Consider the following 17,663-nt stretch of genomic DNA (forward strand, 5'->3'; position numbering starts at 1 on the left):
ACAAGAGATTAGTATAGTGACTTTCAACTGATGTTCTCTGAGCGGATCATGAATGTGCTAGGAAAATTTTTAAAGATATCAAATTATTTTTGACAGAAGTTCAAAGCAAAGTCTACTTTTTTTTTTTTGAGACAGAGTCTTACTATGAGCGGATCATGAATGTGCTAGGAAAATTTTTAAAGATATCAAATTATTTTTGACAGAAGTTCAAAGCAAAGTCTACTTTTTTTTTTTTTGAGACAGAGTCTTACTATGTCACCCTCAGTAGAGTGCCGTGGCATCACAGCTGACAACAACCTCAAACTCTTGAGTTTAAGCGATGCTCTTGCCTCAGCTTCCCGAGTAGCTGGGACTACAGGTACCCGCCACAATGCCCAGCTATTTTTTGTTGTAGTTATTTAGCTGTTGTTTAGCTGGCCAGCGCTGGGTTCAAACATGTCACTTTTAGTGTAGTGGCTGGCGCTGAGCCAAGTATACAGTTTTTAACTCTTCTTTTGGATCAACATAATTTAAGTGTGCTGTGAGATAAAAAATGGTTGAAAAACCCTGGATTAGTAGGTGCCAGGGGTTAGAGAGTAGGGAACAGACAGTGAGGGTGACTACTGAAAGGTGGTGGCATGAGGGATCCTTGTGGTAAGGGATATATAATAGTTCTTTATCTTCACGCTGGCAGAGTCCACAAATCCACATGGGTGATAAAGCCACGTAGACCTGTATGTCCATATACATACACACACGCAGGATGAAGTGCACAAAAACAAGGAGAATAATATTGCTGGATTGAACCAATGTCACTTTTCTGGTTGTGACGCTGTTGTATGCTTGTGCAAGATGCACCAATGGGGAAACGGAGGGAAGGGAATATGAAACCCCTCCATCCAGGCGCTTACAGACAGCATGTAAGTCTACAATTATTTTAAAATAAGTGGTCAGAAAAGTTAAGTCACCTCTTTGTTTCCCTTACTATCCTTCTAGCATAAACAAAGTTAATAGGTCTGTGTATCTTTTCATGTTTTTCTGCACTTATATACACTTTTTGTTTTCGCTTTGCAAAATGAGATTGCACTGTACGTATTAGATAGGTAGTTCTACAACTTGGTTTTTTCTTGTAACAACTTACTGTGGACGTCTTTCTAGTTCATATATACAGATCTTCATTTTTCACAGTATTCTTGATGGACTATACTTAAATGGAATAAAAATGGAGAACTTACCCTACCGTCTGTGGTAAGAAAACCAGAGGGTACTTTTCAATTGCCATCGAGCCAGCAGAGGGAGGCGCGGCTTTGTTCAGAATGAGCTTGGCCAAGATGGCCAGAGCTTCGTCTCTGATGGCAGCATCATCAATCAAGAAGCAATTCTCGACATAGGAGAGGAAGCTGGGTAGGAAAAGCTAAAAATAAGCGAAAATAAAATCACTCGTTAACAGCTAAAAATTTCAGAACACCCAATGAAGATCTGAACATTTCAGAATAACTAGATTAGAAGCAAAGAATCAGGAATCACAATGGCATGAGAGCTTTCCACAGGACAACAGAAGCTAAAGGCAATTCAGCAGTGTCTTATGAACTGGGGGGAAATAAGGCGGAGTCCTAGCATAGATTCTAGGACTATTTTTTTCATCACCAAAATTAGAGAGTAAACTAGAGCCAGAGAAAAACATGGGGCCCAGGAAACAGGAGAGAAGCTACTGGAGGTCTCAGTATAACCTCTACGCAGGGGACTGAGAGAGTGCATTCGGAATGGAACTGCTCCAGGAAGAAGGCCACCAAGGAAAAAGAAGAAAAAGAAAAATTGAGCTAAGTGACCTAACAGTTTGTAGGCAAAAGGCATTTATTTACCATTGTCCAAAGACAGATCTACTAACCAGTTATTCAAAGGAAACCATTTGCAGTTTTTACAGAATGAGGCAATTATAAACTCCAGGAAAAATGGGAAAGCACACACAAGAGTCTGTATTCATAAAATACTCTTGTTGATAAGGATTAAGGATGTGGTGAATATGGATGCAGCTAAGATTCAGGATATAACTCTCCTGGGAGGATGAGGGGCATAAAAGAACTAAAATCCATCTCTCCAGATGAGAACTAAAACTAACAAACCAAAGTGCCTTCAGAGGATTTAAAAATACAAGGTCAATACCAGGAAAAAAAATCGCTAAAAATCATTCAAGGTGGTCGCTGCTGGTCAGAGGAGAGTAGGAAACAAATGACTGCCTTTTATAGCCTTGTTTGATTTTTTAAACCACATATAGACAGTACTCAGATACAAATAGGACTAAAAAAAAAAAAAAAAAAGACCAAAGAGAAGAGGAGAGAAAGGAAAGAAGCCGTTGCTAAGAAAACCCGAGTGAGCTAAAGAATCCTCAGAGAGCAGAAAGCAACAGAGTCTAGGATGTGTACAAAAGGTTTCAGGGACTTTTTGGGGGAGGGATGGGGGACACAGATGAAACTATGTATTTTGTAAGAATATATACTATTAAACACCCAAAGGAAGAATGAGAACAATTCCAAAGACAGGTTTCCAGGAAGCATCCCGTAGGGTTATCATCATCAGTTAGGAGGTGGGGCAAATCTTTGATGGGGGTAAGGAGAAAGGGACAAACTCAGGATTTGAGGAAAGCTTTCTACCTCATTCAGGTTGCCTATTTTGTAGTAGCAATGAAATGAATTCACAATAAAATTGGAACTTCTTCTAATAGGCTTGGTGCCCGTAGCATAGTGGTTACAGCGCGGGCCACATACACCTAGGCTGGTGGGTTTGAACCTGGCCCAGGCCAGCTAAACAACAGTGACAACTGCAACAAACATATAGCCAGGCATTGTGGAGGGCGCCTGTAGTCCTAGCTACTTGGGAGGCTGAGGCAAAAGAATGGCTTAAGCCCAAGAGTTTGAGGTTGCCGTGAGCTGTGACGCTACAGCACTCTACTGAGGGTGGCATAGTGAGACTCTGTCTCAAAAAAAAAAAGAAAAATCAAGTTGGCTACTGGGTATCATTTTAAATGCCTCCATGTATGAAACAGTTTCACTTACAACCTAGAACTGAACATGATTTCTTTTAACAAAACATTGCAAGAACATCACATACTTATTGTGCTCTTCTCATAAAACAAAAATCCCAGTTATCTCAAATTTGATTATTTTATCATGACATATTTTGTTTAAAATACCCCAAACCTAATAATATCTTGCTTACCTGCTCAAACTGCTTCATAGCAAACATGACTTCAGAAAAACTGAAAATTAAACATCTTTCAAATTTGCTCTTAAGTATCTGTGGATCACAAGTAAAAAATATGAATGTAAGTACACGGAGAGTACTATCCCTTTTCCCCCCAAAAAGCAGTTATAGAAAGGAATGGTGGGCACACACTTCAATCAGCTTTCTTTCCAAATCTTCAGCCTTCTCCAAAGTCACTTATGCAGATGCAAAGGGCACCATATTCCTAACGATTACATAGGGCTCTGCTCAGAGCTGCTCAATTCTTGCCCAGCTATAAGAATTATGAAAAGGCAAGAAGCATAATTTCACACCTTCCCCAAAAGTATATTGTTACGTGCCTTAAAGCTAGGAAGAACCCAACTGATCGCTTTTCAATCCCACTTCCAAACTCAATTCCATCTTCCAAACTCACTAGAGTGTAAATCTCAGCAAATCACATGTCCCCTTAGAATTCGTGCAGGGCCTTCCACTATTTGCAGCATAAAACCCAATCTGACTTTCCAAAGCCAAGCAGAGCTTTCCAGATATCAGGTCACCCCTCCTCAAGTGTGCATGTGCCCAGACTGCACACACACACACATATATTTTTTGAGACAGAGTCTCAAGCTGTCACCCTGGGTAGAGTGCCATGGCATCATAGCTCATAGCAACCTCCAACTTGTGGGTTCAAGTGATCCTCTTGCCTCAGTTTTTCTATTTTCAGTAGAGACAGGGTCTCACTTTTGCTCAGGCTGGTGTTGAACTTGTGAGCTCAAGCAATCCACCCACCTCATTCTCCTAGAGTGCTAGGATCACAGGCGTGAGCCACCGTGCTCGGCTGTACACGTTCATAAACACATGTCTTTGCTATTCCCCCTCCTTGTGTTTGTAACCCCTTCTCTGACTGGCAGACTGCTATTCAACCTTCAGTGATTACCCCAAATATAGGTCCTTTGAAAACATTTCTGTTTCTCAACCCCAGGCAGAATCAATGGTTATAATTCAATATACCTCCACCAACAGATCAGTTCACTAGGTCATAACTAGTCTCTCCCAGGTCCCTCAAAACAATCAAGAACCACAGGCATCATAGTGTTCATCCCAGACGACCTAGCTCAAGATATAGGAAACTATGTATGTTTGCAGAACAATGGGTGTATAGAGTTAGCTTTCACCGCACTTTATTCTGCTTATTTCCATTACAGCGTGCAATTCACATCTCCTTAACAAGATTAGGAATTCCCGAGGGAAGCGCCTTTGTCATGCTTCATTTGTATTTCCTAACAGCTTCTCCACTGCTAACATATTATTAACTACTCAATTAATATTTGTTGAAGTAAATTACTTTTTCTATGGTTTCTTTGATGAGGGTCTCCGGCAAGGAAACATTTTCGCTTAGGATCAAAGCAGAAATGACATCCAAGAGGGTCTCCAGGCAGGATGTGGAAAGATCGGCAATTTGTAATGTGTGGGACAACACCTATAAAACAAACAAACAACCAATGCATACTTGGCAATCAGCTTTTCATAACAGACTCTTAAGCTTATTAAGTTGGGAACCCACCTTACAAACATCAGTAGGTGTGGTTATTTTTGATCCATTTCCATGTTTCACGAGTATTAGATACGTTTCTAACAACCTTTTCATCTGTTCAGAGCTTTCACAACAGTTAGCTTTTGTTACTGTTTTACCTAGACCCAGAAGAGACTCCTGCAAACAAAGAATATAATAGAATAACCATGAAATATCAAACTCATCTGCTAAGGCAATAATGGCAATACCGTGTGATGCAATTCAACTTTACATATTCTTTTGCTTTGGAAGAAAAAGACGCATTTATCAGAAATCGCCAATGACAATAACAGACGACATTTACTCAGTGTCCTATTCTGAGTTTTTTATAAGTATTTACTCACTATTCTCTCGGCAATCTTGGGGTAGGGAATATTATTAGTATTAGTAGGGAATATTTATCAGATGAAAAGACTAAGGAACGGGGACATTGAATAACTTTCCCAAGTCAATAGCAGTAAGGGGAAAAGCCAAGACTTGGAAGTCTGGCTCTAGAGGCTCTCTTAACCACTATTCTCTGCTGCATCTCAAGGTATCGTATCAAATAAAAATAGTACAGGGGGTGGAGGGCAGGAAAATCCCAAGATGTGTCTGGAAGTATAAAGAAAACAATCATAAAATACAATCTCCAGGAGTACTCAGCAAAACTAAGAATAACAACAATAAACTCTTAGACTCCTTGTTATAGACCCCTTAAAGATTAGAACTCACTTGCAAACATTCAAAAAATACACCAAAATGTTCCTTGTAGATGTAGACTACGGTGGATTTGACCATGTTTTTAAGTGTTTCTCCAACTAAAACCCATGGAAGTTGTGTTTCAGTTTCGGTCACTGGTCCCAGCTTTTGCAAAATTAGTTTCACTGCCTGTGGGAATGGATGTAAGTCATTACAATTATCATACGAACCTTTCTTGAGAAGTATCACCCTGCAATTACCACTCTGATTATATTAGCTACTTTAAAAATTCTGGTCTGGAATAATCAAGGCTATGCCAGTTTTGATGATTAAGTTAAGCATTGTGTCCAAAAGGACTTCCAAACCAGGATGTGTAATTTTATAATACAAGGGCTTGCTTCCCAACTTAACCCTCACCCACTGTGTTACCTCCCAGTATTCAGGATAAAAACGACAGTAATGATTTTGTAAGTAAAAATACTTAATTGCCCAGGGCCTGCATCAGGAAAGCATTGTTGTGAAGCCCTTATCACTCCCCATCCGGTGCTTTCTGCTGATTCTGGACCATCCTCTCTGCACATTACTGACCTAGAGTCTGTCTCCTTTCTGTTTAACCCTCCCGCATAGACTCCAAGTACTCCACCCTGCTACTCACCTGGTCTGTACAGGAGTGAAACATATTTCTAACTCCTTTGCACATTTCAAAAAACAACTGTCCAACTCCTTCCACCTTTTCTGGATGTTCATGAAGATCAAGGAACATTAAATTGAAAAGAGCGTTTTTATCAGAAACCTGAAAAGTAAAATAAAAATGGAAAATTATATTAACAAACATAAATATATCTAAAAAGGGAAATCTTATTTGCTATTCAACATATTCATCTTTAAATATGCTCGAAAGGCCCAGAGCTATGGCTCAAGCCTGTAATCCCAGCACTTGGGAGGCCAAGGCAGGTGGCTTGCCTGAGCTCACAGGTTCAAGATCAGCCTGAGCAATGAGCAAGACCCCAACTCTAAACAAAATAGCCAGGCGTTGTAGTAGGTGCCTGTAGTCCCAGCTACTTGGGAGGCTGAGGCAAGACAATCACTTAAGCTCAGGAGTTTGAGGTTGCTGTGAGCTATGACACCACAGCACTCTACCAAGGGTGACAAAGTGAGACTCTGTCTCCAAAGTAAGTAAATAAATAACCAAAACAAACTTGAGAAAAAATTCTGAAGAAACAGACATTTGTAATGCTCCACACTGCTCTACTAGTGTCTTATTATTTGGAATGTCACATCAAGAGTGATGAATTCACTGTGTGACAGAAAGTGTGTATGATGGAAGACAGGTGTTGTGAGAAACTACACAAGGCAACATTTTACCTTTAAAATAAATCAAACATTTATATTTTATGAGCATAAAAGAAATGGAACACCAGTGTTTTTGTTTTATTACAAAAACTCTCTAAAATTTACTACGGAAATTTTAGACAAACACACATGATACCATGTTACCAGTTCCTTATAGGAAACTACTACAAAAATACCTGTTAGTATCACTGACCTTGTATTTACCGACTTGAATCAGAGGGCACTTTTTTTTTTTTTTTGAGACAGAGTCTCAAGTTGTTGCCCTGGGTAAAGTGCCGTGGCATCATAGCTCATAGCAACCTCAAACTCTTGGACTTAAGTGATTCTCTTGCCTTAGCCTCCCAAGTAGTTGGGACAACAGGTACCCGCCTGGCTATTTTGTCATTGTTGTTGCAGTTGTCACTGTTGTTTTTAGCTGGCCCGGGCCGGGTTAGAACCTTTGGCCGTGGTGTTTGTGGCTGGCACCCTTCCCACTGAGCTATGGGTTCTGCCCAGAGGGCACTTTTGATATATCTATGCACGAAGGCTATCCAAAAAGTCCCCAGACGTGGAATATGAAAAACAGTATTAACAATGGCTGGATAATGTCAGGACAGCCCTTGTACAATGAAAGCTTCCCAAAACCTAAATAACAATATAAAAATGCCCAAATCATGTCACCCTAATTTATTTTATTTATTTATTTTTTAGAGATAGAGTCTCATTTTGTCGCCCTCAGTAGAGTGCCGTGGCGTCACAGCTCACAGCAACCTCCAGCTCTTGGACTTAGGCGATTCTCTTTGCCGCAGCCTCCCACGTAGCTGGGACTGCAGGCACCCACCACAACACCCGGCTATTTTTTTTTGTTGCAGTTTGACTGGGGCCAGGTTCAAACCCACCACCCTCGGCATATGGGGCCGGTGCCCTACTCACTGAGCCGCAGGTGCCGCCCCTCCCTAATTTGTGAACAAAGACCAAACCTTACTATGAGACAACCGCAAGATAGTAACAGGTTTCTGTATATAAATATATATATAGAGAGAGAATATTAATATAATAACCACATTAAAAAAAGATATCTGCTTCTACTCATCAGATTCTTAACTACCAATAAATATATAAAATGAGACTAACCTTTCTCATCAAAAAAGTAAAACTCTCAGCAGCAAAATTTCGTATATGTAGTTTTTTATGAGCCAGGAGTGTACTGTACATGCTATACATGAGAAAAATAAGACAAGTTTAATTAATCATATAATGTTAATAAAGACATACATGTCAACGATACATCCAACGCTGCTAGGTACGCAAGGAATGCAGAGCAAGTACAAGTTCAAAATCTCATTCAACATAGCAAGTATAAACCAAGTTCAAAATCTCATTCTATTACAGAGACACCACATGTTGAACAGAAGGCCAAAGGCCACAGTACTCAGAGTCTTAGGATTGGTGGTGTTGGGCTAATAGACAAGACTCCATGTAAAGTCGAAACCTGTGGTGAGTTCTGAATGACAGGAAGAATGAGGTGGGGACTGGAGTGCATGTTATTAAGATAAAAGTGAGAACAACGACGAGGCAAGCATCAATAATCCTGGCCACGAGATAACAAGGAGGCGCCCCTGTCTAAAAAAGGAAGGATGAGATAGTTGAGTTTTGTCAAAAACCGTCCAGGTAAAAAGGTATGTCTGAACACCAAGCACAGAAATTTGGACTCCAGCTCACATCTACATAAGCACTTACTCTGTGTTACTTCATTTAATTGGCACAATGGGACGGGTACTGTTATTATCCCCATCCTACAGATGGTAAAAGTGAGGCAGAAAACGTAAGCATTTAAGTCATGACCATGCAGTTACGACTAAATACTTATACATCTATAATTACATTGTTTAAATTGTTCTCCTTAATGATAGAAGAGTGTGGAGCATATTTATCCTATTTTTGCCATAACCTCGGTACCTAATAGCCCCTTGCTTGCAGCATGTACTAATAAATAGAGGCTGAATGAGAAATGACATTTTCAGAAAGATTAATTTGGCAGCAATATGTAGGATGAAAAAAGGGGGAGAAGAGGCAGGTAATCCAACTAAAAAGCTGTTCAAGCCATACAAGTTTAGGCTAACAGTGGGCATGAAAGAATCTAACTGGGAGGGAGGGAAATGGCAGGAAGCGCTGCAGTGAAGCCAAAGGCCTTACAGTGGTCCCCAAGGTCCTTCACTACTCCTGTGACATCACCTGATTACTCTCACCCTCATACAGGCTGTTCTGCATCTAGGATGCCCTGATGGTCCCCAAACGTGCCAGGCCTGTGCCAAAGATGTTGTTCCCCTGCCAAAAGGTAAACTTTGTGAAAAGAGAAATTTTTGTTTTATTTTTGATCGCATTTCATATGCCCAACATACAGACAGCATCCAATAAACAGTCACTTAGTGTGTGAAGGCAGAATCAAGAGCATTTAGAGTCCTTAAGGACAACCAAATCAAAGATGCCTCTAAAGTGCAAGGACGCAGAAATGAGGACAAACATTCTGATGTATCACTGATAGAAAATGGGCAATGAAACTGGGCCTGGCACATGGCGGATACTCAATGCATGTTTACAAACACATGCATGAATGCAACGGTAAGAAGAGTTCATCTGAACAGGAATCTGTTGAGCTTGGTTTCAGCAACACTCGAGTGAAAATATCCAGGCTACTTAAAATGTCATGCTACAAGCAAGTACATGTAGACCTGAACAGCCTGATTTAGAGACATTAAAGTAACAGTTTTTATGACAGCTCAAGTCATAAAACCACATAAACTATATATATTCCCCAAAGACATTGTTGGTTGTTTAATGAAATCATCTTGGTTGCTAACACATTTTACCAAAAGCTTCATAGAAACTTAGTAAAAGCTGGGAAAATATTTCTTCTTCATTCTTTTTTCAAAGTTCCTAAAAGAAAAGGGTGAGCAGGGTGAAGAGGGTGGCACTAAAAAATCTATTGTCCTATCCCCTGTCTACACTTTTTATTGGTAGGTAAAAGGCTGATCATTTATTTTAAAGATTCCTGTGGCAATTACAATGCATAGAAACAACCAGAAGACCAAAATGAAAATTCCACCAAATCCCAGACTTAGTAAACAATCCTTTCTTTACTTTATAAACAAAAAGCTACTATGGAATTCAATCTCTTTCCCTGTCCACATTTACTCACAAATACTGAGTGTCTATTTTGACTTAGTAAAATGGCTGGGTAAATGTGGATAATTAAGATAGGGGTCTTAAGGAGTTCACAGGTTTACAGTGGACACTGCATTATAAACAAGCAAAGTTATATAACATACGTGGTTTAAAAAGACCGAAGGGATACAGAGTACAAAGCTTTACTTCTAGCCAAGGCACCTGAAATATTTGTGGAGGTTATGGAACCCAAGTTGGGCTTTGATAGGTGAGTATATATACTTTTTTTTTTTTTTTTTGGAGATAGAGTCTCACTGTCATCCTGGGTAGAGTGCAATGGCATCATCATAGCTCAAAGCAACCTCAAACTCTTGGGTTCAAGCAATCCTCCTGCCTCATCCTCCCAACTAGCTGAGACTACAGGCACCCACCACAATGCCCAGATAGATAGGTGGGTATAATTTGAATAGCTATAGATGACAGATTTCAGGTCAACACAGATAGGCAGACTAGACTGTGGACTACTTTAGTGAGAGAAATCAACTTTGTACAAAGAAATAATTAGGCACTGAGCTGGAAAGGTAATTTGGAGTCAGAAGCCAACCTAAAAAGGAAAGGCAAGTTAAAAATATATTAGAGAAAAGCATCACCTGTATATATTGGGCATGTCCTTCACCATCAGTCTCCACAAGTACTTATAAAGATACGACAGGGCGGTGAAAGCCCACTCTAACAACTCTGTGTCCTGAGTTTCCAGGATTGAGGTGATAGTCAGAAAAAAATCTCGAAAGTGTGGATAGAAATCTGTCTGTAGGTCTCGGGCCAACTGCACAACCAAACTGGATTATACAAAGAAGCAAATGATTATTATTTTTTTATTTTCAAAAAGGCTACAAATATATTTAATGATCATGGATAGCTTATGATCACAGGATTAATTAAAGCAACATACTTCTGCGTAAAGCCTCAAATGATATAAAATTCTTCAAATTTTAAAAGTTCAGCAAAGAAATCAGGCAAGTAAGTACATTCTATCATAAGTTGCAGTCAATTATTCCTACAGTGTCAAATAAAAATGGATTCTTTTGGGGCTATATAACAAATGCGAAACACACAGCAATGTACCCTTTCCGAGTAGAAAAGGTAAATTCTTCTTGTTTCTAAATTATAAGCATTTGATCTAAGATATACGCAGCTGAGAAACATGATCTTTCTTAAAACTCCGATAAATGCAGTTAGCTTTCTCTCAAGATGCTACTTACTCCAGTAGAGGTTGATAGGCAAAACTGTTCTTAATTTGCAGGTGAGTTTTCAAACTCTGAACTATTTCATTTTGATGATAGACCAACTGATTGAATGACTGGCATTTGTCAATAACTTCTTTGTAAAATTTCCCTGAGCGAAGAAACAAAAGAGAGAGAGTATGTTGTTCTTTTCCATCACTCCACTGTTTAGTTGTATGGAACATATAAAGTGCAAATTATGGGTGAACAAAATAGATACCAAAGTGCTCCGTGAGGTTCAACTCTCTCCATTTCAGCAGACCCTCAAAAAAGTAGGTTTCAACCTCCTGTCAAGATTTAAGCAGTCCATTAATCACACAATGATCCAAGTAAATAGAACAAGGATATATTAATAACCTTAAGACAATGATAGTCAAGAGTTCAAAACTTTTAAGTTTTTTTAAAAAGCATTAACTAACACACTTTAAAAAGCAATCAGAAGTATAATATCAACGGATAATTTAGAAAAACAATGTTTCATTGACTTAGTTGCAGCAAATAATTCTCTGAAAGCCCATTAGAATTTAGTTTAGGTGAGGCTCCCTTTATTATGAGTTCTCAAAACACTATAACACAACTTAACAGGCTGACAACACATTCAAAGACAAGTAAGTGGAGTTTGACAAGAGTCAAGCGAAGAATAGTAAAAACTGAGGTTGAACTCCCAAGCTAAAGGCACGTTATACAAGACCTTAAAAAGGTAAGCAAAATAAAAATGACTTAGTGTAGCAAAAAGAAAAAGATTTCTGCATAGAGGAATAACAGAGTTAGAGCATAATTAGAACTGGAAAAAGTTATGCAGTCTAGCCACTTTCTTGAGGAGGAAACTAAACCCCAGGAAAATCACTTTGCAATTATAGCTGCAGAAATACAGATTTGTAGCATATGGAAAAAGGAGAGGCTAAGATCACAAAATCCAGTTGAGTATCAAGTCAAGTTAGCTGCGTAACAGAGCAGCACCCAACAGAACAGTGGCTCTCAACTTTCCTAATGCTGCATGTATTTTCATTGTTAAAAAGGGGTTGCGACCCACAGGTTAAGAACCACTGCAACAGAACTTTCTGCAGCCATGGAATTTTAATTTTCCATACCTGCCCTTGTCCAATATAAGATAGCAACTAGTCACACATGGCTATTGAGCCCCTGAATTTCTAATTTCCTTTAAATATAATTTGCCATGTATGGCTACTGTATTAGATGGGAACGCTCTAATACATCACAAGTCCACAAAAGAATGGCTTGAAAAACAGTTCACTTTTACTAACAGGAGAAACTAAAACACAGACTATGAATACCTGAAGGTGGCTAATATCACATTCTCTTACCTCATCATAGCTTGCAGTTCTATCAATCCGGTGAATAATATCAATATTCACATTCCCCAGTCGTTCAGCAAATGTTAGAAACTGGGAGAGAAAGCATATTTAAGATACATCATCACTTATCAGATCTTCACTATCTGAGTGCTGTATAATAATTATATGTTGGCAATTTCCTTGTAAAAGTAGACAGGTTTAAAGCTTCAATAAGCTTCTTCTGTACTATCATCACAAGTAACAGTATGCTTTGCTAGTAATTTCAGATGTGTGCTTTCTATCATAAAATGTATAAACTGAGTTTTGATATTAAAAGCAGGCATCAATAATGAATCACAAAAGATAACAAACCTTTAAACAAACGTACTGAACTGCTTTTGAAAGATAATGAGCACTTCTATGTATTTGTACTTTCAACAATGTCATTTCAAATAAAATTTCCATGCTAACCAGAGAACTGAGGTGAAGGCTGGAGATTGGTCTAACTAGATCTATTAGCTTTCATACCCTGCCATAAGTATAGAAAACTAGCTAAGTCGCTACCGCAGATGTTTTTAAACATATACAGACCTACAGTTGCATAGTAAAGAAAATCTGGAAACAAACTATCAAGGGACAAACAAGTGCTGTAGCAGCCATCAGATGCCCATGTGGGTATCGCTCACATCCTCCAGCTGGCCCGCCCCCCAATTAGGTCTTTAAAGATTAAAGAGTAGGGAGAATCCGACCTAAGCAATCTCTTGGGATAATGAAGTTAACGCTGGACTGAAGGGAATTCCCACTACCGGCCAGACTCCACACAAATTTAAGGGCGATACTTGCTGCCCAGGCTTCCCTTCCCCATCTCATGTTTACTATTCCCGCAAAGTCTCTCTCTTTCCGCCAGTCTCCAGGGAAGTGACTCACACCCGGCCCAGAACTCTACAGCCCCTGGAGTCCCGCTCAGAATCAGTCTCAAGACTGAGGCAGTAGGGAGGGACCCTTAGCTCCCGGCCCAAACTCCCGTGCTCACCCGGTAGGTGTTCTCGGTCTTGTGAGAAATAGGCTTGGTTTTCATGGTTGCAGAGGGGCAGCGGCCCGGGAGGGCCTGCAGAAGGGTCGAAGGGATGCAACCAACAGTAAGGAGAGGAGAGTGTCTCACGAGTTGTCGTTTCTAATTCCCGGGCGCCCAGACTTCCTCACGTGCGACTTAAAGCCCTGGGCGCCGCCATGTTGGAGGTGGGGAGGAGCCTGATTGGTCACGTGGGCGGAAAAGCGGACAGAGCAAGCGCGGCCTGTCCCGGAGCCGGCGGGAGGTGGGGGCTGCTAACGCGGCTGGTCCTTGTGTGCAAAATTGTTTTCACTCCCTTTAGTAAGGGTTTGCAAGAAAAATACGTATTTTCATTATAAAGGAAAACAGGCCTGCCATCCTTCTCAGCTAACATGACTGCCTCTCATCGTGTACCTTGCGCCGTGAAAAGCTCTTTCCATCAATGATTTCCCAGGAAACCTCACTGGGAATCCTAAATTCAGGGTACCCCAAAAGTCACCGAAGATACAAAAATTTAAAAACTCGTATTTTGTATTTTTAATATTTCTATATTTATGTATCAACACATAGAGAAATAGTTTGTAAAATTTTATAATGAATATTTTGTAAACAGAGGTACATTCAGCGACCATTTTCCCTATGTGTGTATGGTGACCTTTTGGACACCTTGTAAATTTAAGGAGGTACATCTGTGTATTTTTAAGCCCCTTTGACACAAGAGGAAACCAAAATTGTGCAGCTAGTAAACAGCAGTCTTCACTCAGACTCCAGATTCTGATATTATTACCCTTATGCTCTAAATAAAACTGGAAAATAGAAAAGGAGTTTTAAAGAGAAATCTTTTAATTTCATGTGCAACCATTCATTGTTAATGTTTTGGTGTTTTTCTTATAACTTTAATGTCACTGCATAATATGTTGTTAAAGATAATTGGAAAAAGTTTATATATACACACAAATATTTATGCAATTTAAAAATAAAAATGTAAATATAATTTCCCCCGATTTAACCAACCTTCCTTTCTTCACCTATTTCTTCCTTTCGATCTTTCTTTCTTTTTTAGAGACAGAGTCTCAACTTTGTTGCCCTCAGTAGAGTGCCATGGCATCACAGCTCACAGCAACCTCCAGCTCTTGGGCTTAGGTAATTCTACAGGCTCAGCCTCCCAGGTAGCTGGGACTACAGGCACCTGCCACAACGCCTTGCTATTTTTGTTGTTGTTGTTGTTGTTGGAGTTTGGCCGGGGCAGGGTTCAAACCCGCCACCCTCGGTACATGGGGCTGGTGCCCTACTCACTGAGCCACAGGTGCTGACCCCTATTTCTTAAGAGTCTTCTATTGGTCTGGGAGCTGAATGAGAAAGATGGTAATAGTATTACTAATTCTGTTTGGAAATATTTTGTCTGAGGTGCTTATACCTTAGATAGTCCAGGAGAGATGTTAAATAGACAGTTGGATTCTTTGCTGTATAGAGCTCAGTGTAGCAGTCAGGGCTAAAAGTGTGTCTTGTAAACCTTAAATACACCTAAATACCTCAGTGTGAGGTGTCTGTGACTGGAAAAGGAAGCTAGTAATGTAGAAATAGACCAGCCATGGCGCAAAGGCAGAGCTAGCGGCCAACTGTACTGAAACTTAAGGATAGAGACATGGTTATTGGATCTGACAAGATGAAGGTCACTAATGACCTTGACACGTACAAGTCTAGTTGGAAGAAAAGAAGCCAAACTATACATGGATTGAAGAGGTGATCAGAATTGAGGAAGTGGACATAATACTTTCAAATCATTGCTAAAGAAAAATTTTTAAAAATGTTGTCATTGGCATTATACCATCATCACAGGGTAGTTCTAAATATTTTCCCTTCATAGTATTTATAGTTTTTATTTTTTTAATGATAAAGTATTGAGGTGTTTGGTTGACTTCCAGAAGGCTAATAATTGGCCTTTTTATGTTTGTTTGTTCTTTAGAGGTTTCTTAGTTTCATAAGGGTCACTAATCCTCAGGGAAATATAAGAAAGCTGTGGAGCTTCTCCCCAGAACAATGCAAGTAAGCTCATTCACACTAAAATGTGTAGGTGATTTCAGAGAGTCAGAAGCCTACAGACGCCGCCTGAGGGTAGCAGCTCCCACTCTAAGTAATATTCCCAGCCTATTGCCAAAATCACCTTCATATAATTGTCTCTTTTCCCTTCTCTATTATTTATTTTTGGTAATAGAGTTAACTGGACGATAAAGAATGCAGACAAAAATGAAAAATCAAAGAAACTATTAATAAGAGAACTGACGCAAGTTATGTTAACCCTTTTTAAAAAAATTTTTTTTTGCATTAAACAATGTAAAAAGAACATAAAACTATCAGGATGACCCCCAAACTCTTTATGCAAAAGAGAAGGTAAAGGCCTCAGACACCTATGAAGAACTGGTTGCACAGTTATTCATTAAGGGGATTCCTCCCTGGCCTCCTATAAGTATGGACATGCAAATTATAGCTTTAGGTGTGCGGGCTACATCTAGCTACTAAAACTAAAGTCTGTCTGATTCCACAATAATAATGAATTACACGTTTATCTTCACAGGTGCAAAACAAAGACAAGATCGGATCATTCTTCCACTTACCCAGGGACGTCTACATAATTGATGCTTCCTTCACTCTCTTTTTTTCTTCCAAGGGTCACCTTATCTGATGGAATTTGTAAATTTTCCTAGGTCTCCCAAGAATGTAAACATTTTGTCTCACTATCCCTTCCTCCCGTCTCCCCCACTTTCTGTAAGCCTTTCAATGCTGAAACTTCCAAATTCCCTTTCAGTAAAACAGACACAGCTTTGTCCGCAATTCGTGTTTTTCCCAAGTGCATCCACATCCTCAGCTTTGCTTAATAAACCTCTATTGATTGAGATTTCTGCCTCAGTCATTTAATTTGGGTCAACATTACTCATTATATGTCCTCAGAGATTGACTTACCTTTAGTAAAAGGTGAAAGATTTATACAATTAGAAAAGAAACAGAGTATGACTTAACTTTAATTGGTTTAACGGTGTGTCAATAGAACATGGTGTTTGAGAGCATAAGTACTGGAACCCCAGACTATCTGGTTTGAATCATACCATTTCTTAGTAGTATGACTTTGGGTAACAAAAGTACCTACCTCATAGGTAGTTGTGCAGAGTAAATAAGCTAATGAAAGATGCTTAAAGTGATGCCAGGCACCGTAATTGTGCAACCTTTGACAAATTACCTAAGTTTTCTGAAACCCAACTTCTTCATTTATAAAATAAAAATATTAATAATATCAATCAAGGTATTGTGTTGGTGCAGAGAGCATGGAAAAAAATGTTTACTGAATGGATAAATAAATGACCATTTATCCTCTACTTTCTGGTTACCTGACAAATTCCTTAAAAACAGAAACCATGTCCTTTCTCAACTTTGTAACATCAGTGCCCTCCTTGAACTTAAGAGTTGTTTAGTGAATGTTTGTTGAACAAACAAAGCGTACAATACTTACTTCGACCCTGACAAATTTAAGAGTATATAATCCCTGAATTGGTTGTGAGTTAATGATATGATTGTTAAAGTCTCTCCCAAAGTTAAGTTTCTGAGGTTCTATGGAAACTCCAAAGCAGCAATGAAAAACACTACTGTTTCTTTACGACGATCTCTTTGCTCCTAGCTTTTGCCCTCTGTGCCAAGGCCTTAAATAGTACATACCATCTTCTATTTCTTTTTTTTCTATTATGGCTCTGCCTGCCCTATTCATTAGCCAGGAGACTTATGCACACAATTCCTTCATTTTTTTCCTTTGTAGCTTTATAAGAAGCTCCCGGAAGTTTTTCTTTTTAATCTTTGTTTCCTCATCGCCTAGAGGAACAAAAGATCTCTATAAAGGGATTTGGAAAAAAGGGACTTTGTTCTTTTTTTTAATATACTCTTATTTTATTTTATTTTATTTTTTGAGACAGAGCCTCAAGCTGTTCCCCTGGGTAGAGTGCGGTGGCATCACAGCTCACAGCAACCTCCAACTCCTGGGCTCAAGTGAGTCTCCTGCCTCAGCCTCCCAAGTAGCTGGGACCACAGGCGCCCACCAC

The 17,663-nt window shown here is 39.4% G+C and overlaps 1 protein-coding gene across 1 annotated transcript in view; it reads right to left on the minus strand.

The window, feature by feature from the left end:
* UTP20 (UTP20, small subunit processome component) overlaps positions 1–13,780 on the minus strand; it is a 101,951-nt gene extending 88,171 nt beyond the window's left edge. The window contains exons 1-12 of the mRNA XM_003783310.3: positions 13,561–13,780; positions 12,558–12,638; positions 11,453–11,519; positions 11,212–11,344; positions 10,600–10,788; positions 7,919–8,000; positions 6,108–6,245; positions 5,486–5,641; positions 4,766–4,912; positions 4,547–4,681; positions 3,196–3,273; positions 1,215–1,393 (exon numbers count right to left, since the gene is read on the minus strand). Coding sequence (XP_003783358.1) covers positions 1,215–1,393; positions 3,196–3,273; positions 4,547–4,681; positions 4,766–4,912; positions 5,486–5,641; positions 6,108–6,245; positions 7,919–8,000; positions 10,600–10,788; positions 11,212–11,344; positions 11,453–11,519; positions 12,558–12,638; positions 13,561–13,605 — 1,430 coding nt within the window. The 5' untranslated portion in view covers positions 13,606–13,780. The remainder of the gene's footprint in view (positions 1–1,214; positions 1,394–3,195; positions 3,274–4,546; positions 4,682–4,765; positions 4,913–5,485; positions 5,642–6,107; positions 6,246–7,918; positions 8,001–10,599; positions 10,789–11,211; positions 11,345–11,452; positions 11,520–12,557; positions 12,639–13,560) is intronic.
* Between the last annotated feature and the right edge of the window lie 3,883 nt (positions 13,781–17,663).

The sequence above is a fragment of the Otolemur garnettii genome, unplaced genomic scaffold (genome assembly GCF_000181295.1).
Source record: "Otolemur garnettii isolate 467f Iridium unplaced genomic scaffold, OtoGar3 scaffold00007, whole genome shotgun sequence".
Classification (NCBI taxonomy): domain Eukaryota; kingdom Metazoa; phylum Chordata; class Mammalia; order Primates; family Galagidae; genus Otolemur; species Otolemur garnettii.